Genomic DNA, 27605 nt, shown 5'->3' with positions numbered 1-27605 from the left:
GGCCAGAGATATGGTATTCATAAGAAATCGCTGCCTTTAATAAGCATAATCAATATAACTTTGAGCGCAATAAATGAATATCTGTTTGTTGTGAAGTAAGCTGGAGCGGTGTTGTGCACCGGTCTCTTCTGATCCGTGAAATAGGGATGATTGATTAATTTTTTTATGCGATTAACAATTAATAATTCATCATTTCAGCCTTCAATCGATTAATCGCTTTCGATGCAGGGCTTTCCATCGATTAATCTAAATTGTGGCCGGGAACGTTAAAAAGGTTGAAACACAGTTATCTACTTTAGTAGGACTCTATCTTAATGTTTGAGAGGTGGAACCAAGTGTATAAAGTTTGATAAAGAATAATCTTTAATTTGTTAAATACTAAACAGAGTTGGCACCAGTGGCCTCTGAAAAAATAAACAGAAATTCCGCCTTCGTTCCATCCTGTGGGAGTGGATGTATAGCGAAGCTGTTGCCGACGTTAGATGACGTCACACAAGCACCACCGCCACCACAAGCGACGTACGTCACGCGCGCACGCACGTGTGCGGAAGTGCAGCAGCCTCATCTTTCGGGGCCCTCGGCTAAGCATTTCTGCGCATTATTGAACTAAACTAATGCTTAAAAGTAAACTGCGTCAGAAAAATGCGTAAAGTATGTCTTACACGAAAGCTGCAGACGTGATGGCTTCGGATTGTTGTTCGAATGTACGAGAAAACATGCATCTGTTACGCGGAAACTGAAAGACAAAGCCCCTTTTCAACTGCCGTTTCAAATGCCATTTGAGGTCTGTCTGATGCCGAGGCCGCTAGGTGTTGGTACCGCTAGCGCAGCATACAACCCTATTCTTGTAGGCCCTCCGCCCAGCGCAGGTGTGTTATTGAACTAATCGAATTTTTCTGAAAGAAAAATGCCTCATAAAATTCGTAAAGTATGACTTCCAACCTGTAGACATGGGATAGCATCGGATTGTAATTCGAATATACGAGAAAACATAATTCTATTACGCGAGAACTCAAACATAAAACCTTCCAGCTGCCATTTGTTTTTGTGTAAGCACCGCACCCGCGGACACGAAGAATCCCGACCAACTAAAGGCTAACAACTTCGCTGTAATCTATTTTGTAAAATAGCACTTAGAGCAGAAATTGACAAGATACATGGCATATATACTGAATCCGTGTGCAATATTGTTAAATAAGAAACAGGCAGAAGTGAAAGCTGTTAGGGTTGGCGTCTGACACCACGTGGCGACAGGTCATTCACCCTACCCTCTGAGCCGGAGCCCACGGGCGACCTCATCCCTTCGCCTTCTCTTGGCCGGACCCCACGGCACCGGAGAGGTCATTCACCCGACCTTCTCCCCGGATTCGTCGAAAAGAGGATCGACTTCTCCTTCCCGTGCTCGGTATTGCAGGAGGAGGGGCCCTCTCTCCGTGCCTGTTACGTGTCATCGACGGAAGCAAGATCCCGCCCACACTTGTAGAGAGCCTATATAAGGGGCTCCGAAATGTACTTTTGATATTAGAGACTTCATACTTGAGACTTGATACTTCATACTTCATGCTCTTCTCATTTTCTTTCAACTACCTTTGAATAAACAGTGCAAGTTTCGCACTAGCAAATCGTCTCGCCCCTGCTTGGTCGCCATGATCTACCGGATGCCTGCAGCCCGCCGACAACGCCACGCTACCCAATAAGTAATGTCCGGTCGAGCTTCGATAGGCAGGAGTCGCTACTTCTCGGCAGCAGTACGGTACGCTACCCTGGAGTACGCAACAAAGCTCAATTCCAACTAAAGTATGCAAGAAATTGCAATATGCACGGGAGAAAAGAAAATTGATGGTTCAGTATATTAAGCCACATGCTCTTTTCTGCAGAGCAAAATAATTTCAATTGGCTGGGATGTTTGGGTGAAACCGACACCTTCTTTGAATGGCCACACAACCAGCCTGCGAGAATACACGCTAGGAAGCTATAGATTTGCTGGAATCGACATGAACTACATCGCTATGTCGTATACATGCTCCGAACCGGCGCGAATGCTGGGCCACGTCTTTAGTGCACTGGGAGTGACACGACGATCACCGACTGGGCTGCTCTAGTATGCCTCGAATTGCGCTCGAAGACATTTCAAGCCGCCAGCTACGTACGGCGTGTGGGAAAAGAGAGGGCTCGGCTCGGCATCACTCGATCGGGACTCGCAAAAACACTCGACACTCGCTCTACCACAGCCGCACAGTCACTGCTTGTGCTCCGCCATTCTGGTACGATTTCAAAATTTTTGCGCCACTCCTGTCAAAATCTAGAAAAGGATTAATCGAACATGTCTGACTGATTAAGCCGGTTAAATGAAAGGTGGACATCGATGAAGATTAATCGCTTTGACGGATACCTTTAATCGGTTAATCGTTCATGGATATTACCAACCCTACCGCGAAAGTGCTCGGCGGTAAGGCGAAAGAGAACGCAGCGACGCAGAACTTCACGGCGCCATTGGTAAACATTCACTTCACCGTCTTGCATGCACAACATACGAAAGCCCACGATGATATTCTAGAGGGTTATTAGCGTGTGCGAAAACGTCGATTACGTCGGAGACAATCGAAGCAGAAGACTCACATAAACCTGTACGTAACGCCTCACTGCAACGTCAACCGTTGCCTGCAATTTATCTTCGGGCCAATTTTCCTTCGCGGAGCTTTCTACAAGGGAGCGCAACCTCTCTCTCTCTCTATCTGAGAGTCCCACGTAGACGTTCTATCGTGCTGGCGCGTACGCTTTGCCCGAAAATGGCATCCTGTTTTCTCGACCGAGACAAATCCAAAACGATGGCTTGCTCGAACTCACTACACCACGGGTGAAAGGGGGAAAATATATATATATATCCATGGTTACCCATCGCGCGAGCCAGAGACAATGCACTTCCATTGTTGACGAAGAACGCGCAAGAATACAAATTGCGTATTACTTGTGCCGCAAAAGGCAGGAAATCGATGACGAAGTGTCGTGCGCCCTTTCGCGAGCCTGACGCTCGAGGACACGCAGAAGCAGCACCATTCGACTTCGCTCTTCCAACAATGGCTCGGTGCGCGAGCAAGGCCCGAGCTCTCGTGTACGCAGGGGCGTGTAACGGTCCAGGCTGAGCTGGCGTCGCGTGCGTGCGTACTTCGTTCGCCGTGGTAGCTCATTCGGGAGTGCGCACCCGCGCCTTATCAGATTGGCGCCGCAGGAAGCCATTTATCTCCGGCGCGCCGTGTGCGGCGGCAGGCCGCGCAGAGAAATGGCGTCTCCGTGCCGCAGCATGCGCCGGCTGCCGAGGCTCCTTATTCGGGCTGCACGCGCGGGTTCTGTCTTCTTGCCTGCACCGCAGAATGTTCTTCTTTTGTCAAGCGAACCGTGGAGCGAGTATATTATAAGCCCGCGATCCGTGAGCACGCACGGGACACTTTGATTACGTTGCTAAGTTGGGAGCGTCCCAGGAAAGGAACGAAAAATATAGAACGGCGAGGTTTTCCTCCGAGACTATTAACCGGCTCATCCAGCCAGCGCTAGACAGGGCACCTTGATTTAGCTATGGAGATAAGGAGGTGAGGTCAGAAGCAAAACGCTTCCGACTACTGTATTTCACTTTTCAGGAAACTAGATATGCGATATAAAGCACAGGTACTAGCCCCTGTAACAGCTACACCTGTGGGTAAATAAAAATAAATTCGCAGAACTTCATAGCAAAGGAGGCCTTAGCGTCACATAGCTCAGCCGACGAATAGCTGAGCGTTGAAGAAGAGCGTACAGAACAAAAGACGAGGGGTTCTAGAATAGAAATACAACGCTCGAAGCGGAAATCACGAAATCAATCTCGTTCATACAGACAGAAGTGGCGTATGCATTGGTGGGTGACGACGCGACCGACACTATCGAAACGATTCCTGATCGAAAACTAACGTCAAAAGAGCGACATATTTACGAGTCCGCACGGGACACGTAATGAGATGAGGAAGTTGGGAGATAGGCACGGAGACTTCAATGCGAACTTTGCGCGGGCGTCAGCTCTCTGAGTTAACGCAGCAAGTAAACGGGCTGGGTCTTCAATCTCATGAGAGCACCAAGAGCGACGGTTCCCCCAGCACGAGCAAGGTTGTTCTCCCCCAACAGACTCTCCGGAGAGTTCCATGCAGCTACGAGTATGCGTACTTGCGGGTCCGCAAGATTTCTGCGTACGTCAGTGGGGAAGAGGCCGTTAGCCAGGGCAAAAGGGAAGGCGCGTGCTCACAGCAAGATGAGTCGTCATAAAAAAGCGCTTGCGCAGCGCACGCTCCCGCCTAACCACTCCCAACCCCGTACCCCACACACTCCTCCTACAGTGGGTGCCATTAAATCTATGCAGCAATATGGAAGATAGCGCTAAGGTTAACCTATCACTACTTAGCAGCATGGCGCATTGGACTAGTTGGCGACTTTCCATAGTGTTTGGGTTACTGCGCAAATGCGAGACACAGGGCATAGAAAGGCGCGTCGAGGACAGGCGTTGTACTCGTCGTGTCTTGCATTTGCGTTGTACCCAAGCACTTACCAGTACTGCTATGACATACCGATGCACAGAGTTCTTCAAGTCACGCACACCATTCTATGTATGGAACTGCGCATTCTGCCATCGCTTTCCATGCACGCTGAGCTGTGAAGAAGACGATACAGGGAATCCTGTCTCGGTGAAATTCGCGGTACTGACACTGCTCAATCGCGCACGCGCAGACGAGCTGCGTGCTTGAACGATCGTCACGCACCGCCCGCTTGTATTTACCGTGCCTTACAGGAGTTCTAAGCCCCTGCAACCATTTAGCGTAAGCGTCTCTTCACTGTTGCCCGCTCGTTAACGCTCATTTGATGCGCTCGTGCGCAGCCAAACTGGTCTCTTGCAACCATTACGACGTCGGAAAGTTGGGCGCAACAGCAAATTGAGCAGTGCAGATAGCTTCCATTATAGGAAGCCGATGTAGAGGCACGGACGAGCAGCGATCAAAGCCCTATCACCTTTGTTACGCAGCAGATGCCTTGCGAATGACTCCAGGCCACTCCAGGCGCACAAGGAGTGATAAACAAACACCTTTACTTGAGATGCGTAAACAATCGCGGGCGCCTTAATTTCTCTACGGCAATGACCGTCTACTGCTAACATCGCCGAAACTCGACACCGATTTCTGCAGCGGACCATAGCGATTGCCTCAGCACGTTTCGTAGTAGCATCCGCAATGCTGCACCTTTTTGTACAACAAAGCCGCCGCAGTCCTCGTGCCGCAGCTCCCCAGAAACCCCTCTGCGCCCGCCGGCTGTCAACAGGGCGCAGAACTAAATTGCCGGGGCATCCGATAGAATCAACAGGAACTGGCGCTGTTCCTCTCGCTCCCAGTTTTGGGGCAGTGACTCATGCTGCCGGCGTCACTATGCGGCGCTGACGACTTGCTCGTGGCGGCCGTAACTCGCCAGCCCACCCAGAGCGTCCCCGATTTCGATAATGCTGACGCGACCCACTCGAATGCACGGGTGACCATCAAGCGAAGCGCGCTCGCCCTCCCTTCCGACGAGGTCTGCCGAACGGAGGCAGTTTGCGTTCTGGCTTTCGATATATGGTCGCGAAGCATTTTGTACGTGCCATCACGATGCCGTGTCGTTGGCGTGCCGCTTACTCGTCGGCAGGACTGGTCGGGAAGCTGGAGTGGCTCAGACAACGTGAAAAGTTTGTCATATGAATGTGATTGGGATAGTACAGATCTTCGTAAGAAAGCTTTACCGCAAAGCAAGACGAGCGCCCCGTTTTTTTTGGAGAAGCTCGCTTGCAGAGTGTAGCAGTCAATTTGTTTATATATATATATATATATATATATATATATATATATCTTCTTATTTATTTTTTACATTTAAGTATTTGCAGCGTCATATATGTACGGCAGACTGTTGGCTTATTTAACCTAATATTACATATACCTGTATTGCTTTAACTCTACCATGACAAGTGACATCAACAAAAATGAGCAAGCCAGCTAAAAAGCGGCGCCATCTCTCGCAGCGCACGAGGCTCTACAGAAAAGCATGCACGCAAAACGCCGAAATCGCTTATTTATATAAAAAATTCCGTTTGTGATCGTACGAAATGTACCACAATAAATAAAGGCACTCACTTTTTCTACAAGTCACGTTATAGTCACCAGCTCCGGCACTTTGCCCCAAAGTGGCCCATAATCAGAACTTTGATCTACTGTCGCTGTTATTTGCCCGCGCACCACTTCGTGGACAATTTCTAGCTGAAATCAATTTACATGGAGATGAGAAACGTTAGATTGGCGCTTTGCGGCGCGTTTTGTCCTCAAGTGTCGCGATGTACACGCAGCCCCGCTTGCACGGAGGCGTCAGAAACCACTTCCTGGAACTCTTCTAACACAGCGCCGTAGGAATACCGCTGTAAAATGAACTCTGGCTGACCTTTGCTTTGCGCTTTTGCTTTCTCTCTCTCTCTACTTAATCGCTATTTCTTGGAACAACGAGAAATATTCTACACGGGACGCTTAAGCAACCCATAACAGCCATAATGCTTTCCATTCAACTTTCGCTCAGCTTTTCCGCCGCCTCAGGCCGCGAGTATACTGCGCGTTCCCGGCGAAAGCCAGTGCCAACACTTCTTTCCCTTATTCTTTCATAGTTAATTTGATGCCTTATCCAGTCGCCTCTAGCTAAAGCCACCGCGAGAATAAAAGAAAACAAGAAATAATACCGACGAAGCAAGCTTTCACAGTTCAAAAACTCGTTTGCAAGCCAGATAGAACAGCAAATCGGTGGCGTAGAAGCAGCGGACGAGCGAGGATGCCCGCATTATCGCACACGCGCCACTTGCACACAAACGGACGAGCCAACGCTTACACCAGCAACCCTTCGCCATTTCCTTCTGGCTGGGGCGTGCACGGCAAAGCCAGCGGCGGCACAGACTTGTAAATTTACTGCGGCGGCACGCAGGAAGAACGGAGGGAGAGGGCGAAATAACCGTTCTCGATTGCCGCTGTTTCTGGCAGCACGAGCGGGCTGCTCTCGCCAGCACCACCTGTGGAGCGCCGTCCCTTCCTGGAACGGCAGCACCGTTCCTCCTCCTGTGCCCGTGGTTACTCCGCGCGCCACGGCGTCGGTCCCGTAATAATCGAGTCGGGCTGCTGCAGCCGGGCGACAACACCCCGCTGCTCCTAAGTCAGGCTTAAAAGCCGGCCAGCGGCAGCTCCTGACTCACATGATCCCCCGGAAGCCAGGTTGGCTCACGTGCGCCTATAATAATGACCGACCCGTTCGCCAATGGAGGGGCCCCCACGGTCTTCGCCCGCACCTACCTCCCCCCTCTGCTTTTCTGTTGACCGCCTGCCGCGACCGCATGCCGCTCGCGCCGGCGGCTAAGTATGAGTCAACCACGATGGTCTGGCGACACCAAAGATTTACGCGCATTTCTCTCGTCGTCGGACCCTTCCTCGAAATCTAATCAACTGACGCTCTAGGGAAATCAGCTTTGTGGTGCTGCGCTTAACAACGCGAGAAATAAAAAAGGAAACGGAAGCTAGCGCAGGATTTTGAAACAGGCGCGAGGGTGTGACCAGGTGATGACGGAACGTGTAAATATTTCTGCTCAAAGTTGGCCGATAATCGTGTCGGCCGTGAGTGCCAAGCGGCAGCCACATGGAGCGCATTACCGGCGTATTTCCACCGTCGCGTCGCCCAGCGCCCATGAATACCGCGTGCAAAACACTGGACCTCTTCGATCATCCGTCCTTGACAGTCGCAGACTGTCCGTGTCGCTACACACTCAACGCTCATTGCCTGAAAACACCACCTCGGACAGTCCGGAACTGTCAAAAACGGATAATCGAAGAGGCCCACAGCAGACGACATTGGGCCATGGTCATCGCGGGCGTAATCTGGAAGCACCGATGTCCGGTGACGCCGCGCCAAGAAAATCCAGTATGAACATTGTCTAGCTTATCTAAAACTCCTTGCTTAGCGGTTTTCTTAACTGCTGGGCCGATGCTTTATTCTGCATATGATTATTACGATTATTTTTGCCTCTTCGCAAAAAAGCAACAATACGTTGCTTTAAGCAAAGGTAATGTGGTTATCCTAGCTTGAAAAGCTTACTGAAAGTAATGCTCTGGCACGTGCAGGATGGCTGACTGTGAAGGAAAAAATATTGTACATATATTTAAACGAGCGCGATAGAAAGGTGCAGCATTAATATAGGAGGCTTGCTAGAACCAGCTAAATTTGGTGTAGATAAAGTCAATCTGTTGATATTCTCGTTTAATGGTGTATCTTGTTAAGGTAACGTTATTCTATATGGCTTTCATGTTGCCATTAAAACGACTTCTTGACTATCTACCAAAAAATTCTAATTTCGATTATCCCGCGGAGCGGACGAGGCTAATTCCAGGTTACTTGATTTTGCTGGGCGAGGCCCACCTGATCCTAAGCGCCACCTGCATCTTGCCTGTCTTGTTACTTATAGTGAGCCCCTTTATGAAATTGGACCCGTGAATTATGTATCAGTGTTGGACCAAGCCATTCTGTCTGGGAGAGCCACAACGACCGCCTACCTTGCAAACCCTAGCTTATAGCGACCTTCTAACTTATATAGCAAACACTATAGCGTTTGCTATAACCCATTTGCTATGACCATTTTCGCCGTAAGAGACTGGCGTTATATAGGGGTGCGGATATTAAGTTATCATCCATTCCCAAATTGCATACTTCTGAGCATACCGTTCAAGCAGCTTAATCCTAGCTCGCGCAACGCTTGATGACAGAGCCGCTCGTTATTATGTGATGCCACCCATTGAAGAAGACATCAAAAGACTGTCAAGAAAGAAAGAATGAAAAGGACGACGGGACTCCCAAGCGTGCGACGAGAGGGAAGCGCTCGAGCCGAAGCTTCGTGTTCCACTTGACTCAAGAACCCTTTGAGCACGGCTGTCTGCGTGCGGGCGAAAGCGGCGGCCGCTGCTCCAGACAAAGGTTTCGTGTAATTACTGGCTCGACTCACTGCGGGACCGAGGAAAAGCGCGCGCTCCAGCGAGCGCGCACACTTGGGAGTCGACTCGATTGTGTGTGCGTATACCTCTTTTGTCTTTGAGGACGAAGGACTCGGGCGGTGAGTCTCTTTTCTCCGGAGCGACAAGCCCGCCCCACTCCTGCAGCGGAGAAGGACAATGGGGTATGGCGTACACAGGCACCGGAAGCCCATTCTCACTTCCTTCCGGAGACGCTGAATCCGTCGCGCCCTTTTCAGAGGGCCCTGCCCGTGTCCTCCGGTCTCGCCGCGCCGCTAGGGACCATAGCGCTCGCGCGACAGCGGGGCGTCCCTGTGACCGTCAGCCCTGGACGGGCGAGCAGACCGAGAATGAACGAAGAGTCACGCGACAATAGGGTCTCTGCGTCATTTCTGCGTTTTGTTTCTCTTCTATAACAAGCTTTCCGAAGAAGAACGGGCGACGCACGTTCTGTCGGCGTCGCTTTTTAATCAGCCAAGGGGAAGATGCGCCGCTATGCTCGCGCGGGGCATGTCATTTATGAATTTGTCTTCTAGCAAGTCGTGTAGGAGGGGCCTTCCATCGTGTGCCCAAGTTGCGCAACTTCGAAATTCGGTGCCTATCCTTCGCTCATCAATCACATCGCTGTCTCTCCTTGGCGAATATTCCTTTGTCCGCGGTGCGTGCGCACAGCGTGAAGCCTCTGTTTACGCTGTCCGGTGATTATGTATAGAAAGGCGCAAGTCGACCCGCGCAACCCGAATAATACGCCACTTGATGATACAGGCGAACCGCGACGCGTTGTTATAATGTCGGATGACGCTGTCATTGTAACGCTGGATGAGGCTGTGATCTGTCCGCGCACTATCTGGAGCTGCGAGGAGCATGCGCACGCATTGAACCTCGCGCTGACAATGCGACTCCGGTGTTGAAATTGGCGTTGTGTATTCTGCTCTACGCTGTGACGTGATCAGATTCTCTAGACAAGGACGCAAGAGAAGTGGACAACACGAACGCCGCGTTTCATGAATCCTTACCAACTAGTTCAGCTTTCAGTCGTTCTAAGCTTCAGATTCTCTATATATGTATATATCGAAGACTGGAACAGTGAAGCATGTTCTAGCTTTTGTTTTTCGCCACGAATGCAGCACAGTAATGCTCCAGTGGAGTGTGTAGCGCGCCCGTGTAGGCTGCGGTCAAGCAGCCTGGATTTTTCGAATGCGCTATTGAAACCGCCTGGTTGGCCTGATGCTTAACTCACCATAGCGCTTTACAGCCCTTGTACCCATACTCCCCTCCGACGCTGCCTGTTGCTTTACAATATGTCCGGACTCACTCTGCCCTGTTCTCGTTCTTTGCGCAGGGTGATCAAGCCCCCTGGCGGCGACGACAGCGACATTTTCGGCGTGCGCTCCCCGCAGCTGCAGTCGGGCGCCGAGCCCAGCACGCCGCGCAGGGTCAAGAACTACCAGCAGTCGTCCATATTCACGCCCTCCGAGGAGGACCTGACGCCGACGACGCCTTCCAGTGGCGCCAGTACGCCCACGCGGCGCCGCATGAGCGACAACAGCCAGGAGCGCCTGTTCGGCTCGGAAGACGTGCCCACCCCACGGCGCGTCGTCGACCGCATGAAGTCCAACATCTTTAGCGAGCTCGACTCACCCGCGCCACAGGCCCCCGCCCCGGCATCGGCCTCCAAGAAGTTCGGTGAGCTACCTTGTAAGGGAAGCCTCTATATAGGCATTCATAGGGTCTGCAGAAGCGTTAAGTTCGTGGCCGAGCTGGTAGTGAGAAATAAAGGAGGTTTTAAGACACAGAACTTATTCATCGTTCGCTTCTGGTTGCTTTTTTCCTCTCGCAAATATTTTACTTTCTAAGTTCCAGCGTTCAAATGGTTAATTTACTTTATTTTTGTACACCTAATTTAACCACCCGATTCGTGGCCGATGCCCCACTGTGGGTACGCGCCACAACCACTCAGGTCAAAAAGAAAAAAAAAAAACAGAACAAAAACGAAACCGCCTGCTTCTTGGCCAATTCCCCGTAGTGGGTAAGAGTGATTGTTGGGAAACAAAACAATAAATGCAGAGAGAACGATTGGCGCACGTGGGCATGGTACCACCCCATTTCAGAAAGGATGTTCATATCATCATCATCATCATACTTCGAGGAACTCTAATAGCGCCGTCAGACCGGTATGAAGAGTATCAGTGGACTATTCTGTAGAAAAACTCGATACGATAGCCCTAAGTGTGTTTTCTTTCGATGCAACGCAGCTAGTTTTATTAGCAGTCGTTCGTTTTGCTATCTGTCAAACTGGAACAGTGGATACCGTGCTTTCAGTGAGGACACCACTGTATCCCTACTTTACATCATTTTTTCCTGCGAAAGGTCTTTGTAATTAATTCGGATTGACTTAATGTTTGCCTTTAGTGTGCCTTTAAATGAAACTAGGTTAGCCGTGTACGTTTCTGGACTCTGGATTTGAAAGTACCATCTTACGCTCAATAGACGCATGGTATGTTAGAAAGGACGGGTGATGCCATCACAGTGAAATTTTCGCATCAGCTTTCTGCGGCGTCATAGATTGTGGCATGATTTTTTAAGCGCCTGCTCAGGACTAGTTAATAGTTAATCAAAAAGAAAAGCTTACGTTGCATTAGAAAGTAAGCAAAGACAGTACCTGTCTTTCCCTAACGTTTCCTGCTCAAAAAAGGACCCAAATTCATGAAAATAACGAGAAGTTTGCTTGTATGCAAAGAGGTCATCGTCTTTCATGTAAAAAAGGTTTTGAACCCGATGAACTCAGTACAGTACACAGTTTTCAGCTGGGGTTGTGGTCGAATGTGCGGTTTACTAAGAGTGTTGGAGCTTGTGTTGTCTTGAAAACTACATATCAGTTGACTCCCATTAAATCAGTCTCGGTTAATTCGGCTTATCGCTTAAATTGAACGCACTGGAAAGCGAGAAATTATACATTACTAGAAAAGGAAACCCCGTTTACTTCCAACGCTAAAGCATGCCTCTTCGGTTAACTCGACCCCTACGGTTGCCCCCTCATGCGCGCAGCGCCTACTAAACGCTCGAAAACATAGTTCAGCAGACGGCGCTGTCACTTCCCTATAGGTGTGAAGCTGTTTTATTTTTACCTTTTCGTGGTCGACGCTCCTTCCACTCGTGATCCATCTATTCCCGCTTGTTTCGTGTCGTGTCACGCCCCCCTTATTCAGCACTCTGCTTCGTCCGTTCAGCATTATGTCGCGCGGCGATTGCATAGCGTATTCCATCGAGGTCAAGAAAGTGATTTTTCAGAATGTTAACAAAGTTGTCTCAGTAGGAAATAGATCAGCGAGAAAAAAGACGTGGAGAAAAGCACGTTCGCGACGCACGCAGTGAACGAATGAAATAACTTTGTCGCTGTTAATTCGACTTTTCGGATAATTCGACCAAATCTTGCGGTCCCGCAAGGGTTGAATTAATGAAAGTCGACACGTATGTGGCCCACCATCTGCCTTACGTTCCCATCGTAAGCCAATCGGTACTCGTGATGATGTTCTACTTGCTAGTTTACAAGCTCTCCAGCTGAACGGAGTTCCAAACAGCATAGCGTGTGTTGAACAAAAAAAGGACTGATTTTTTTTACCGCTTTTCTCCTGTATATTTTCTTTTAAAAGAAGAAAAAGCTGGAGTATTCGGCATTTGAAGTCTATATTTTTGAACATTAGTATTAGACTCGAATATTCCACTATCAGAACAGCCCTATCTTCGGCGACTTTGGTTTGGCTACGCCGTGTTGAGCAGGCAGCGCGCCTTAACTCACGTAGCGTTGGATTTGGCGCTGTAGTACCACGCCAGTCATGAGGCACAGGTCTGCAGACGCACCTGAGCATGGTCATAGTATTATTACCTAAATGTTCGTAATATAATTGACGACGATTACAAGGTATGAATGTTATTTTCAGCTTTAAGCAGAGAACACTCATCTGCCATGATTACAAGTTGCACGAAGGCGGTGGCGTATGTGTGGCGCGCGTAAAGCGTGGCACCTGGCAGAAAATGCGTCCTTGTGTGCATTGCTTGGACACGCAGCGCACAGCACGCGCGATTACTACTTGTCTTTGACCACGTTTGCATTTGTGTGGCCTTATATATTGTATTTCTTTTTTCTTTTCCGTTTGCTTTGCGACGTTGTGAGCTTTTTTGCTGTTTTGGATGCGACGCTGCTAAAAAAATCAATTCGCTTCTAATGCGTGGCAGTAGACTGCATACATTTTTTTTCTCTAATGGCATCATCGACGTACAGTTCGTTTGAGCGCTACGTAGTTGTGCAACACGATTCTAAAGCTAGGCTGCGAGCATAACCGGGCTCTAACGATCAGCAGGCTTCGTTATCCATGTTGGAGCCAATTTAGTCTCGTAATAAGAGTTCAGTTCATAGTTTATGCGACTAGCTTAGCGTTCTGAAACAACGAATGGAAGATGTCATAAAACTGACACACGTTTCAACTGTTGCTGAACTTCGTCGTTCATATGAACAATATTAAAATACAAAGAAACTCGTATGATGATGCCTACTCAAACGCCAATTTGCACAGCAATTTCCCATCAGCTACTTATCGGGCTTTTTCCGGAATATGAGGGTACACGACGTAGAAGCACATCCGCAAAGCACATTTTTACGTCATGGCTCTTGGCAACATCTTGTGACCATATATCCAACCATAGTAGACTTCCGTTAATTAGAAATCCAGTTAATTCAATTTCTCAATTAATTCTATCCAGATCAAAGGTACCGGTCGGCGACCATACATTTCTATGGGTCCAAACTTCCGTTATTTAGATCTCAAGATTGACCTTCGCCGGATAATTCGAACTTGAATGGTCAGCTTCGTCGCACTACAGTCATCTTACGCGTTGAAGAATAGGCAAAATATTGCGGTGAAGTATACTACGAATGAAAACAGACCACTGTCACGGTACATCCTACGCGTCTTTTGATTATACAGGCCCGTGCGCGCCGTCTACAGCCACGGTACGAACACCTGGACACCTAATAAGCCTGCTGGCAGCGATTCGGAGCTGTTTCTGACGTTGCTGTGGCGATTTGAGCCCTCGTTTCGCCCGCCATGAACGTCTCGTATATGAGATCGTTAACGGGGCCCGTTCCTTAGTTATACACGCACGCGAGCGCTGTGCACCGAAAAGCGGAGAAAACCCATCTGTGTTTTGGGAAAGCTAGCGAAAAGGAAGGTGGTAAGATGAAAAAACTCGGGAAAGTCTGAGGACGTTTAAAGCCAACAAAAGACCGGGGGGGAGGGGGGGGGGTCTATCTAAAACTCTGAAGGCCTGCCGGAAAACTTATTGGGCGTCTCGGTGCTCGTACTGTGACCGGAGACGCCGCATGTGCTTGTGTAAATTAAGAAGCACGCGCTATGTTCCATAACAATGCCACATTTTCCCGCTTAATGTGCGTCACTGCATAACATGACTGTGTTATAGCGAAGCTAAATTTAAAGTCAAATACTGCCGAATGAATCAACGGCGTGTTCCAGAGTCATTTTCTGCCTATCGCTTAATTCGACTCGCCGGATAATTCAACCGATTTTGTCTGTCCCGTCAGGATCTAATTAATGGAAGTCAATTGTACTGGGTGTCCGAAAAATAACTGTGCAAGGAAAATGGTGGTCTTAAAGTTTGAAGTTTTACTTACAGCTGTGCAGTGATCACTACAGGAGATAGTCAAAATGTCCACCACAAGCTTGAAGACACGTCCGCACACGACACTGCACATTGTCAAACACTGGACGAAGAGCTGCTGGAGTTATCTGTGCAATGTGTTGGGTAACGGCTGTCTGTAGCTACTGCAATCTGTGAGCGTTGTTATCGTACACCTGTCCTTTGAGTGCACCCCACAGACGCTACCAGACGAACTGCAGGGCTCGCGAGCTCATATCGCCAGTGAAACTGCGATGTCATTCACAATTACCATCATATTTTTGTTTATTTTCTCACTGCACAGTTACTTTTCGGATATTCAGTATAACAAGCTAGAAACGTCCTAGTCGCACCACAGCGCATCACAGACACGTTTACGCCAGCAAATAACTGTGGCTTAGTCGCTCATCGCGTTGTGAGTTTCGCATGCTTTGGTTGACGAGGCGTTGCGGGATGTGGCGTACGAGCACTGCTCTAACATTCCAGTGTGCGTCGACATTATACGCTATGCTGAAGCACTCTAATGGCGCACATGCATGTTGCGGTTTGAAAACGGAGCGTTGTTTATTCTTTGTCTACACCTGCTGCCAGGCAAAAGCGACCAGGAAATATCACGTATGCTCCGCATCGCACTTGTGTATTGTGCGAAGGCTGCATGCATTGCAACGCTTACGATATACAATCGCGGCTGCATGCTGAGCTTCCTTTTTTTTTTTTTTGGCTGGCCTGGCTGCAACGAGTCTTGCACGCTTTCTTGCAGTGTCCCGCAACCCGATCACAGGCGATGTGTACCACGTCAAGCAAAATGGCCACGGCGGCATGAGTAAGTAATTTGAGCGGAGCACACGATCGCCGAAAGAACAGAAAGCGCATCGATGCACAGTTTTCTAATTGCAATTACTCGAGGTGATTCGCACACACAACGGCGAACACACGCGCAGTATCAGACTGTCAAGTCTTCCACCCACCCCACCCGCTCCTTCCTTCCTTTTCCTTTTTTTTTTATCTTTTTCGTGGAGCTGCACGATGACAGAGGAGGCGGGAAAAGAGAATCGACACCGTGGACGCTATCCTGTTGAATAATGTTGTCCCCAGAAACTGAAACAAACAATTAAGGCCTCCTATAGGCACAGTGGGGGGAGAAAAATTCAAGTTCACTGGAATCAGATCATAAGTGAAAGAATAAAGAGAGTAAGGGTAAGGGTATATGTCAACGAGTAATGACACCCCCTTCCAAGGGCAGAAAAAGAGAGAGAGGTTCAAGGACAACAAAGAAAGTAAAGAAAACGTTAGACGGGATATCACAAGCTTTCTGTTCCATATTTAGAAATATAGAAGAAAAAGGAACAAGAAATCATGGGGTGCTTAGAAGAGACATCAAAGTAGTGAAACATTAACACGGTAATCCACATATTTTTTCTGCAATCCACGTATGCTTGCCGTTTGACGTTTTACTGCAATCCACGTATGCTTGCCCTGTCGATTCCCGCGTCTTTTCCTGCACTGCTCTTTCACCGTAAATGCTCTAGAGAGATAGAAAAAGCAAGAAGCAAAGGCATCGAGGTTAACCTGGTTGTACCTGGTTTGCTACCCTACAGTGGGGGAAGAATAGGAAGCAGAAAAGGGATAGGAAGTGGTGCGTGCCCGCGCACATCGTTCACCCCGTGTTCAATGCAATTCACGCAGCCAAGACTTCTTTAATATGTGCGCAGGAAAGTTTTAATGGCTTCCTGCGCGGACGACAGTTGATTCCAAAGTCTCTGTATCTGCTTCAGCGATCTGTCATCCAATCGGTTTAGGGCAGCACGCAGATACTGTGTTTGGTAATAAGTGCTGCGTAGCACAGGATGGTGTTTAATGGTCTGGTCTCGTCTGAACCGCAGAAGCTACACGAGCCACTGTCCCTGTCATGCCGATGAAGTACCAGTACAGGCGTTTGCAAACGCGTCACCCAGCCCCACAAGTGACACTGTGAAGTCTCGCAGCGAGGTAGACCAGACGGCAGGGCGAAGGTGCAAACAAGGCTCGAGGTAGCTACCTTAAACCTTCCTTTGCACCTTCGACCTGTCCGGTTACGTGAGTATGTGAATTACTCTAGCACTAGTGCAGAAGTAATTAACATATTGAGGTACGGAAGTACGATTAAAGTGCGCTCAACACCCTGCAGAACGCATCACGTCCATGTCTGCGTACAAAGGCATTGTTCGAAACCGGTGGCTTACTAACCTGAGGCCGCATTCACAAAGTGCTTCCTCTCTTCATTCATTTGGCCTGCTTGCCATTGACTGCCGCGCGCTTCACTCGTTAACACAAATCGTGCGGCGTTGTGAATACAGGGGCGGCTTGCACGAACATTTAACAACGAAAATAATAACGAATTTAAGAACGCGTTCTAGTGCGGACTAGGAGTTGTCTAGGGTTCATTTATGAACCCGTTCTTAAATTCGCTATTGTTTTCGTTATTAAACGTTCGTGCAAGCCGCCCCAGGTCTCATCTGCGCGCACATATGCTTATGGCTACACTACTTACAACGCTGTACAAGGTGGTATCATCCCAAAGTTAGCAGAGGCAATGCAGAGGACACGATTGTTTTCTGTTATCATACTGTCGCGCAAGTAACATGCAGCCTTAGGCGTTGTTGCAAAAGTTTAACCACTTTGACTGCGCGTGGCAGCTGAACAAACTGCCTTACAGAAGTCGCAAAGTTAAAGGTTTGTAAGTATTTGTTTCTAAGATGTCGTGGCTCCCGCCACACGATTTCGCTGGCATCGCAATAACGCATCAGTCCACGGCCGTGTACCAAGACCTCGGCGCGCATGTATCCTATGATGTGGCAGGTGACGGTAGGGCTTCCAGACGCCGTGTCGACAACATGGAAGCATTCAGTCCACTCAAAGACAGGAGCCCTAGGCACTAGCCGAGTGCTTCGTTGTGTTTTGCTTGCCCGCCGACGTGTCGCTGGTGTAAGACAGCTCTGAAGAAGTTGGCTAGGAAAAGCTGGTGGAAAAAAGATTATCGGTGTGGTCAAAAATTAAGACTGGAGCTTTCCAAAGCGCGTGTTTTTCCAGCTCTACTGAAAGATAGGGGCTCGCTATGGGCGTTTGATCAAAGATGAAAGTTTTCCGCAAAGATTTAGTGACCTGAAAAGTTCCTTTTCATTTTTTTTTTCAGGAAAAATTGTGGATAAATTAGATTTCACACTGTCCACTACAAACATTTGTAGCAGGACGATTCTGTATACGCTATGCAGGTAAAGAATAAGAACAGACTCAATATGGAGTTTTATGAATATGGGAAATCCACCGGGAGTCGAAAGCAGCGCAAAAGAGCGCAATTGGCCGACAATGAAGTTCGGGCGGGTTCTGCGTACGCAAAATCTCTTGAAACGCCATTTCTTAACTTCCTAATAGGAAGTTTTAGTTTATTTTAGTTTTAGTCTATTGCTCGTAGGGAGTTTTAGATTTGGCACATCTATAGTTTGGAGACGCAAACCGTCGGGTTTATAAAATAATGCTAAATGTGTACAGACGAAAGCAAAAGCTGTACAAAAAAAAAAAACGCAGGCCGTGGCGCTTTGGGTGCGGCAAAGTCTCCTTTGGTACCCAAAGCCATTTGGGTGCGCAAAATCTCAATCTCCGTAATACATTTTATTCGCTTGACAAGAAATAAAATATTAAGCGGACCCGCCGCCATCGGCGTAAGACGTCAAAATAAATTTTCTACAAACGCTGAAAATGTTTCGAAACTCAAACACGTAAAACAAAAATTTAGCGCGCTACCTGTGTCGGTATCACTACTTCCGTTAGGGGACTTCTCGTGGTCCCTTTTCTGCACTAAATGTTGTTCAATTTTTACGGTTATTTTGGGGGGCTGGAAATTCTGGCCAATTTTTCAGGAGCTCAAGACGTAAAGCAGAAAAAGAAATGCTTTTCTTTCCCGTAATATTTCGTTTTCTTAATTTAATTTTTGTTTCAGCCATTCGCATGTCTGTGTATAATAAGCACACATCCAATCAACGCTTCGTAATTGAGCGAGCGTAGTATACGTGTAACGTTGGCGGGATCTGCCCGTGGTGATTCACTTGGAAAGACGTACCGCCTACACCTTGCTCTTCTTCTTTTCCCTCCCGATGCAGACGGGTACAGCAGCAACGGATCCACTTCACCCGTGGACTCGCCGCCCAACGGCCACGTCCAGTACGCTCCCGGGGGCAGGCCGTCGGGAGGCTTCTGAAAAGGCTGCGCGTCTGCGGCGACGAACACAGCCTCCGAGCTTCTTTCCGCGCCTTCCTCTCAGCGACGTGCAGGCAGCGAGGGGGCCACAGTCGGTCGGCTGATTAGCACCGCCAGCGTGTTCGAGCTTTGGCCAGTCTCTCTTTTTTTTTTTTTTTTGCCGTTCTTGGGCGCGGCTGGGTCTTTCACGGGGACAGCTGAAAACTCTCGAAGAGCATCGTCCGCTATAATACGCACGTCTAGCGTCTCTTTTCGCGGGGTTATCAGGATTATTCTACTATACGCCGTCACGCTACGAGGTTTCTTGCAGAAGCAGTGAATTTGCGCCACCTGCGCGTAGCCCGTTAGGCGGGCCGAGCAGTGTATACGAGGCACGCTTTCTGTGTGTTTTGCTGTAGCAAAAAAACGTTCACTGAAAGTCCGCTACCGAGCGTGTATATGCGTCGTTCAATCCAAGGCGTGTTCCTGAGGAAAACGTGTATAGCCTCGAGGCAACGGAAAAAACCAAAACAAAGCAAGCGGTGAATAAAAGCCGCGATTCGATACAACGCGCGAACGCGGCGCAAGCCCTGATTGCCCGCAGCTTTAACGGCGCCGGTGACCAGATGAACGGGAAACGGGAGTACAAGGAAACGAACTCTATTTTGTGTACATATAAAGTGGAGTGGTAGCGAATGTGTGTCCGCAGCAAAGTGGTGAGAAGTTTCAACGCGTTTTTTTTAACCACCTTTGCTTCTCGCCGCAAGCAGTAAAGAAAAAGGTGACATGCGTGCTTTCTTATAGTCTCGCCCAAAGCTATGTAGTGTGGTCGTTTGAAAGTAGGCATAGAGCTTCTTGTACTAAGAGAGAGCCGCGCGCAAGGTATACTGTCTGTCCACTCCATCCATCTCACGCTTTTCTATGCACTCCCGAGGTTCTCACTGCTCACGTGAAGTGTCGACGATGGCGGTAGACCTCGGCAGTTCTGCCATGTGTACACCGAACCTGTATCGCAACTACTCCTCTATGTCTATTTTTTCGGCTCTGTCATTCTTCTTATTTTTATTTTTTAATCTTTTGATTCGCTGCGCTCTCTCCTCTCAAAATGATGCCGCACAAGAGTATGTGCTGTACTACGATTTGTATCTCGCAGTATTTTTAATAAAGTATTGAAACGCACTCCTCTTCGGAACTCTTTTGATTCGCGATTTATTCCACAGGAGCAGAATACATGAAAAGAAGCTTGCGTGTCTTCGCCCCCGGATGCAATCAAGGTTGGTTGTCTGTGGCGCAGATGGCGGGAAGCCGCATAACAATCGTACGTCCGCTTTGCAGTCCGGTCCACGGTATGCAATACAATCGAAATATTTAAAGGAACACCAAATTAACGGGTACGAGGAATGACACAGGACGTGTGCTCGAGCAAATTGGTGCTTACTAGAACCATTACGTCAATAACAGGGGGTGCGGATATCGAATGGTTTTAGAATATTTCAGAATGTCGACCGCGCTCAACCGAACATAGAATTGGAGCAAAATATGCAATAAATTTGACCCCACGGCCCGCATAAAACGCGAGAAATTACGTAGTGGAGCAGCCTATGTATGCCGCTCAGGAAGGCATACTTTACCGTCTAAACGGCGACCGTTCTCACTCTCCGAAGATTCCCGAGTATGCGAACAAATTACATATTTGTCACTGATGTTCCATTTGTGCTTTCAATAAACAAGGCTTCATAACGTCCAGTGTAATGACAGAAACTTGCTAACGATGTTGATGTGAACATTGTTATAGTAACGGTGAAAACACCTATTCATTATTAGATATGTGTTCAGTCCGGTCGCGGAAATTCCAATTGGCCACACCTCCCCTAGTCTTCCCCCCAGGTGGTCCTTCTTCTTTCCTGTAAATGTTGCTCTCTTGTATATCTGTCGAGCATGTACTAGCTCAGTCAACAGCGGTGCATTGGTATTATACGTGTGAGCCTGAACAGTAATTTTTGAGACCGAATCGAATATTGAATAGCTTTAGAATAATGCATGCCCGTTTCTCAATCAATACAAAGCGATGTTCGCATCCTTGTAAGGCCATTAAGTTTCCCTCATTACATTGCATGTTGTAAAGGGTTTTATTTTAAGAACCCAAATGGAGCATTACGAACACGTAAGTAGCGGGTTCGCATACACAGGACTCTTCGGAGACTACGAAGCGATGTAGCCCGCTGCACTACGTAAGTTCTTGTGTCCCATGCCTGTAATATGGCCGCGGAAATGAAACTTATCCTATACACTTTTGCTGCAAATTTACGTTTTATTGCGCACAGCTGACGTTTTGACATATTCGAAAAAATATTTGAGAAACATTGGTGTTTACAATTAGTGACTATACGATTCGAAGACCAAATCGAATAAGCCACTATTCGATTCGCTATTCGAAAGTTCCGAATATTCGCACCCCCCTACTTAAAACACGCAGAGCGGACGATGCGCTGCGCTGACTTCAACAAACCTGCCACGGCAACAAGCGGTACAGTCATAGCTGTCTTGCCTGTACCCACGGACCATTAATTTTTGTATAATCATCTTCCTCCCCTAACTATACAATGGTTCATAAAAAACACTCACACAGTACAGGAAAAAGTAACCAGTTTCAGTGCAATCTATACAAAGAAGGGACCACATGTCAACCCTGCATAAATGCTGCATAAACCATGCAACAGCCACAAGTTCGAATGGCCAACCGTTCTGCACGGGGCTATAAAAAGCTCAGTCGCTCTGAACACTCGCCATAAACGACCAGAGTCCACCATCCTTTGAATTGATCGTCATAAAATACACTCAAATAATCGTAAATGAGGTTCTCCATTTTGAAGTTTTCTTCATATGTGTCGCGGTAACACCTTCAAACTTTTGAAGCAGATATCCTGGAAAAAAGCGGATGTTTGCAAGAACCACTGCACAACTGAGCTCTTCTCTTCGCATATGATTGCGGAAAGCAGTTGAGTCCGACAAGTGTAGGCGGTGGTGCTCCCTCTATTAAAATGAGCACGTGATTTAGAAATAAACATTTTTCAGCAAGAACATTACAAGAATCTATACTTCTCCGGTTATTCACGCCAACTGTGAATCCCATATAACGATAATTTGCGGGTCTGCGTCAAGAATGCTAACGCTAAAATCTGTCCGCGAAAGAGGAGAAATAATCAAGTGGCCGCTATGACATCCAGTGGATATCATCTGACCATACACTAAATATGGGTATCTATGGGATTTGCTGAATTCGTGCAGCTGGCATCCCTCAAAGGATTGTTTGGCTGCAATTTCTGCGTTCTGAGGACATTCTTTGCATGTGCGTGAGGCAAATCACGGGAACGTCCTGGGTAAATTTCATGAACACATCAGGGCATTTTCTGCAGCATTCGCTATATAATGAATATTCTGTAGCATAGGACGTGGCCGTTAGTCAGCAATGTATAAGCCTCACCAGTTCTTCTAATTTCACTAATGTGAATAATATCTCAGACAATGCCTGATAATTCCTCGAAGAGCTCTGCTAAGCTAGCCTCATTCGAGAGGGTTCGCGTGTTGAACGTTTCCAGGTTCTGTTTTCAGTGGCAGCCTGTCCGGGTCCAAAGATTCTTAGCACCCTCTGCCACGTCGCAGGTCTGGCCGCCGCCTTGGTCACATGATCCGCAGACGCTGCGGACTGAGGGCCATGGGTTCATTGTAAGAGTCATGAGGGAGTTAGTGGGCGAATACTTCCCCATACAAAGAGCTCCCTCGTGACTTGCAATTACTGCGTGGTCTTCAGTCCCGGCGGCTGCGCGAAGCAACTGGCCAAGGCGGCGGTCAGCGTTTAGCAGACGACGCCACGCGTTAATGCGAGCGGGCTGATAAGCTTTTAGTTTAGCGGCTTTGCTTCAGCTCCTTTTTATTTTCTGTCGTACTGAAATTACATCCGAGAGCTTTATTTCAACCCTGGAAAGAAGGAAAAACGGTACGAACGAAATTGGGAAAGAAATGTTTTGAAGAGATGTATGTCTTGGAGCCACGACAGGGATAGCGTGGGAGCACACATTCGCGTCTCTTTGTACGGGTTTCTGCTGAGGGCAGTATGCGAATGGTCGCAAGTAGCTGTGCAGCACGGCTGCCCCAACGTGTTCATCAGAAATAGAAGCTACAAATCTGTTTTGAGCACCGCCTATCTGTAACTGCTCAGTTAGACAGCTGCGTCTTTAAGGCAAGCGGTGAGCGATTCGGGCATGATGGCTTCGTCTACAGCCTTACGATAAACATTGAAATTTGTTACGCTGGCACTGACTGTGCGCTCTGGCTGATAACCTTGGAGCGTTCGGCGGTGCTCGCGCACGCTTGCACTGTGGTGCGACATTATTTATTTATTTATTTATTTTACCCTCGGAATAAAAGGGGCTTCCTATTTTGGTTAGCCAGATAGCGAATGACATTCACGTGTAAGGGCCGGAGCGTGATTTACGCTAACATTGTCTGAACAACTTTGTACACTTTTGCAGACCGATCATTTTCTCAGAATGCAAGTGTTGTTTTGAAGACTTTAGCGCTGAGTTAGCGGATGCTGAAATTATCTTCACTAAGTAGTTCGACGAAGAAGACTCCATTACCGCAGCAATGCGTTCCGCAAAGAACTCTCGCGATGCAGTCAAAGGCTGTAATTGGTCGTCCGAAAAATGAGGCTAAATATTCAAGAAAAGACAAAAAACGTCCTACGTAAGTTAAACATCATACGCCTCGAAAACGATTCGTCGCGGAAAAACATTGTTCAAAAAGAACTCAGTAAGCAGATCGGAAATTTTTATCGAATGCGCAGCGTTTCCAACAGTATTTTCATAGCTGAAACACCATTATTTTGCTTTTATGCTTTTGTATCATCGCGTGCAAGTCTGAGTTGTTTTTTGGGCATTCTATAGCAGTTTAATTGAGGCTGCATACTTTCTCACGGCTAAACATGCAAGCTTAAAGAACGCAAATTTCAGTTTAAGTATCACTCTGTTTTTCTTATGAAGAAGAAAGTGCTCAAGGGAGAAAAACTGCGTCGACATGATGCACAACGAAGGAGCGCGCGACATCGGCGGTAACATGGCGTAGTGTGAAAGCTTGGGAATAAATACCTCAGATACACTGCATTATACAGGGTGTCCCAACTATCACACACCAAGATTTAACGTTATGCACATGCTACGTAGCTGGACCGAACCAAGGTATATAATGTTGTTCGCGTCGCTTGGAGATTTCGCACTCTGATTATCAGTGCCAAACGATATGACTGCAAGTCATCTAGTTTTCCTGAAAGTCAATTTTAAAGATTGGTTGCGTATTCCCGACTCACGCCCACAAATGTGCGTCTTTTGACTGACCACCCTTTGTTTGTGTCTTCAGAGATTACACCGCCACTTCGCCCAGAAACGACGAAGCTGGCTCATCTTTTTACAAGACAACGGCTGACTATCATCATTTTAGAGCGCAGCTCTTAGGTGACCGTTTCTGCGTTGAGCGTCGGCATGCCTCGTAACCAAACGAACGAGCACAGCGAAGCATGAAAGAGCGAACGCGAAGCGCATAGCGGGATGAAAGACGGCGATAGCGAAGACAGCACGAGGAGGAAAGCGGAGGAGAAGGGTGCAGCAGAATCATGAGGCGGAAAGCAGAGGGGGAGGGTATGGCGAAAGCGTGAGCAGAAAAGCGTACACAGTGCCGCGCAAGAGAGGCTCTGCGGCGACGATGGCTACGAGATGGCGCCAGAGTAACGCGCGTCAGACATATGAAAACAAAGCACACCACGACCGGAGGTCTGTTAGTGGCGGCTTCACTTCACTTTATTACCTTAAAAACCCCATTGGAGGGTATTACATAAGGGGTCGTGAATAAAATAAATATTAAAAACAGGTATTCATTTTGGAATATGGGTTGCAACAGCTTAGGTCAAGGCATATGGGCTTGTGATGGCTGCGATGGCGTGTGGAAGGCCGTTCCAGTTCCTTGCTGCTCGAATAAAAATGATGTTTGAAAAGTGGTGGTCCGGGCACGGGCACGTGCACGTGCAACTTGAAGCGGATGACCAGTGCGATTAGATATGTACGAAGGGGGCACGATGTACGGTGGGTGATTAAGGGAGCTGCAAAAAAATAAACGGAAGAGAGAGAGGGTGGCAACCTGTTGACGGAAAGAAAGCGTTGCCAAGCCAGATTCAGCTTTCAACGATGAAATGCTGAATAAACTTAGTAGCACAATTTCGTAGCGAATCGAGTGCATTTATATGTTTGATGCGGGTTCCAAATGGGACTTGCATCTCAAGTTTCGATCTTACAAATGACTGATAGGCTAACGCTTTTACTTGTTGAGGAGTATGACGTAGATGTCTCCTAAGAAATCCCAGAGATTTATTAGCAGCTGAGATTATGTTAGTCATGTGCAAGCGCCAGTATAGAGTGACAAAATAGAGTGACACCGAGGTATTTTAATGATTGAACTGATTTTGATAGTGACATTAGTGACGGAATAGGTAAGTAAGTCTGAGGGGTTACGGCAGCGAGTGCAAGACACAAGCTTACATTTGTTAGGATTTAGGTTCATTAGCTAGCGATTACACCATTGCTGTACTTTATTAAGGTCGTTCTGGATGAATGTGTGGTCAAGTGCGTTGGTAACTGTGCGGTCGATTACATAATCATTTGTAAACATGCGAATGTTACATGATACATGCGTTGGTAGATCGCTAATATGTATTAAACAAAGAAGCGGTCTTAAGACGGATCCCTGTGGGATACCTGACGTTACGGGGAGTCTGCTAGAATAATTGTTATTAACAAAAACAAACTGAGAGTGGTTAGTCAAGAATGCTTCAATCCACTTTACCACATCAGGGTGTAAATTTAACTGAGACAACTTTAGCAGTAAACATTTATGAGGAACCGGCTGCTATGAATCGCGCCCACGCTCTGCCTCTTGCGATCTCCCGATTAGCGACGCAGTCGAGCCGCACTTCGCATCGTTTGAAATGTGCTGCACAAAACAGATTATCCGCGCCAGCCAATATATCGCGAAATGAAAACACGTATGGAGATGCGCTCAAATTTCGTAACAGGCAGTATCATAATCGTCGGTGATTTTTTTTTTTTTTTTTACCACCGTGATAACCGGTACTTCCAGTCCGCTTCCCGGAGCACAATGCGTGAAGCTTGAGCACACGACAGCTGCCTCGCGCGGCGGCAGCGGCGGGCAAAAATCAAACGGCGGTCCTCGAGCGCCCATATCATCGCTGAAATTGCTGCTGTCGAGTTCGAAAGAGCTGGAAAAGCTCCCCGTCAGAAGACATAGTCAGCGTCGCTGTTGCAGCGTTATAGCACCACGTGTACTGCGTGTTTAGCAGACGTTCTGCGTGTTCACATTACGGGAGTGTAGGATCTGACGTCATCGACTCACCGTGACGTCCCACGAAGCAGTTACCCGTTCTGGTTTCGGTACCTCGTTTGTTGGTTATATAAAATTATTAACGAGTTTCTAAGCAAACTGAATCACCCTACCAGCGACAGGACTGCCTATACCATTTGAAAATGGCAATATCTTAATATGTCTAAAGAAACACCGGAATTTTCCTTTTAGGCAGACTGTCCCAGTCGACGCTGTTGTTATAATAATAATAATAATAATAATAATAATAATAATAATAATAATAATAATAATAATAATAATAATAATAATAATAATAATAATAATAATAATAATAATAATAATACGATAATTTTTCATCTGTCTATGGAACACATGAATTGTGTGCATGAAAACAGTACGAGGAAGGATAAGTAGTCAGAATAACAACGCGTACTACGTTCTCCCGCTCATTGTTTTCGAAGGTGTCCCGGTCGCTCATAGCAACGCGACTCTGAGTGACGCGACAGTGATTACATGTACAAAATATGCGTGCACGTTTCCCTATGTTCTGACATTATTGGATGTCAGTGATGCGCGGATTGCGTTATATTTCAAGCGAACGACGAGAAGTCGCTATACCAAGCCGATGTAAACAAATGCACAGGTCGTTGCGTTGGGCATTCAGCGGAGTTTTTCGGAGGAAATTGTTCGTTCTGTAAATCAAAATACAAATGCGGAACGCAGCGCTCCAGAACATCTTATAGGGAGTAAGCGAAAAGCTTCCATGAGAAGTGACAAAACGTTTGTAATAGCAAGCAGTGGTTCGAGCTACCCTTGATCATGTTGGCAACGCGATGTGTTGCGCAGCGCGCTGGCTCTCGTGGTGATCACGGGTCGAATGCGAACGGCGATTCATCGATGCCGTCGGAATCGCCGGAATTCGTCGGAATCGCAGCTGTCACAGTTTGACAGCTACGAAGAGCTGATGCAGCTGACATTTGTCACCCGAAGACATTGTGCCAATGGTCCGGCGAGGTCACTCTGCTCTTCACCAAAGCCCATGGGGGAGGAGCGCGCGGAACGCGGTGAAAATTTTGGCCACTGCTAGGGGCGCTGTTGTGTGCAAAGGTGCAAAAGGACCAAAAAGTAAGGAAGTAAGGAAATTTTAGGACCAAGAAGTAAGGAATCTCTGGTGAAAGCAGTGGAAAAAAAACTTTAAAAGAT

General features: G+C 47.7%; 1 protein-coding gene across 5 annotated transcripts in view; it reads left to right on the top strand.

Moving 5' to 3' along the window:
• Positions 1-20153, top strand: part of Jupiter (microtubule-associated protein Jupiter) — a 71496-nt gene extending 51343 nt beyond the window's left edge. For 2 of the 5 annotated variants that reach the window (XM_075688296.1, XM_075688298.1), the window contains exons 2-4: positions 10411-10766; positions 15523-15585; positions 18899-20153. In XM_075688296.1, the coding sequence (XP_075544411.1) occupies positions 10411-10766; positions 15523-15585; positions 18899-18996 (517 nt within the window). In that variant the 3' untranslated portion in view covers positions 18997-20153. The remainder of the gene's footprint in view (positions 1-10410; positions 10767-15522; positions 15586-18898) is intronic. The other 3 variants (XM_075688297.1, XM_075688299.1, XM_075688300.1) reach the window with 3 other exon arrangements.
• The last annotated feature ends 7452 nt before the right edge of the window (positions 20154-27605 follow it).

Source organism: Dermacentor variabilis, chromosome 4, assembly GCF_050947875.1.
Source record: "Dermacentor variabilis isolate Ectoservices chromosome 4, ASM5094787v1, whole genome shotgun sequence".
NCBI classification, from domain to species: Eukaryota; Metazoa; Arthropoda; class Arachnida; order Ixodida; family Ixodidae; genus Dermacentor; species Dermacentor variabilis.
Note: the sequence above shows the minus strand (reverse complement) of the source record. Positions and strands in the feature narration are given on the sequence as shown.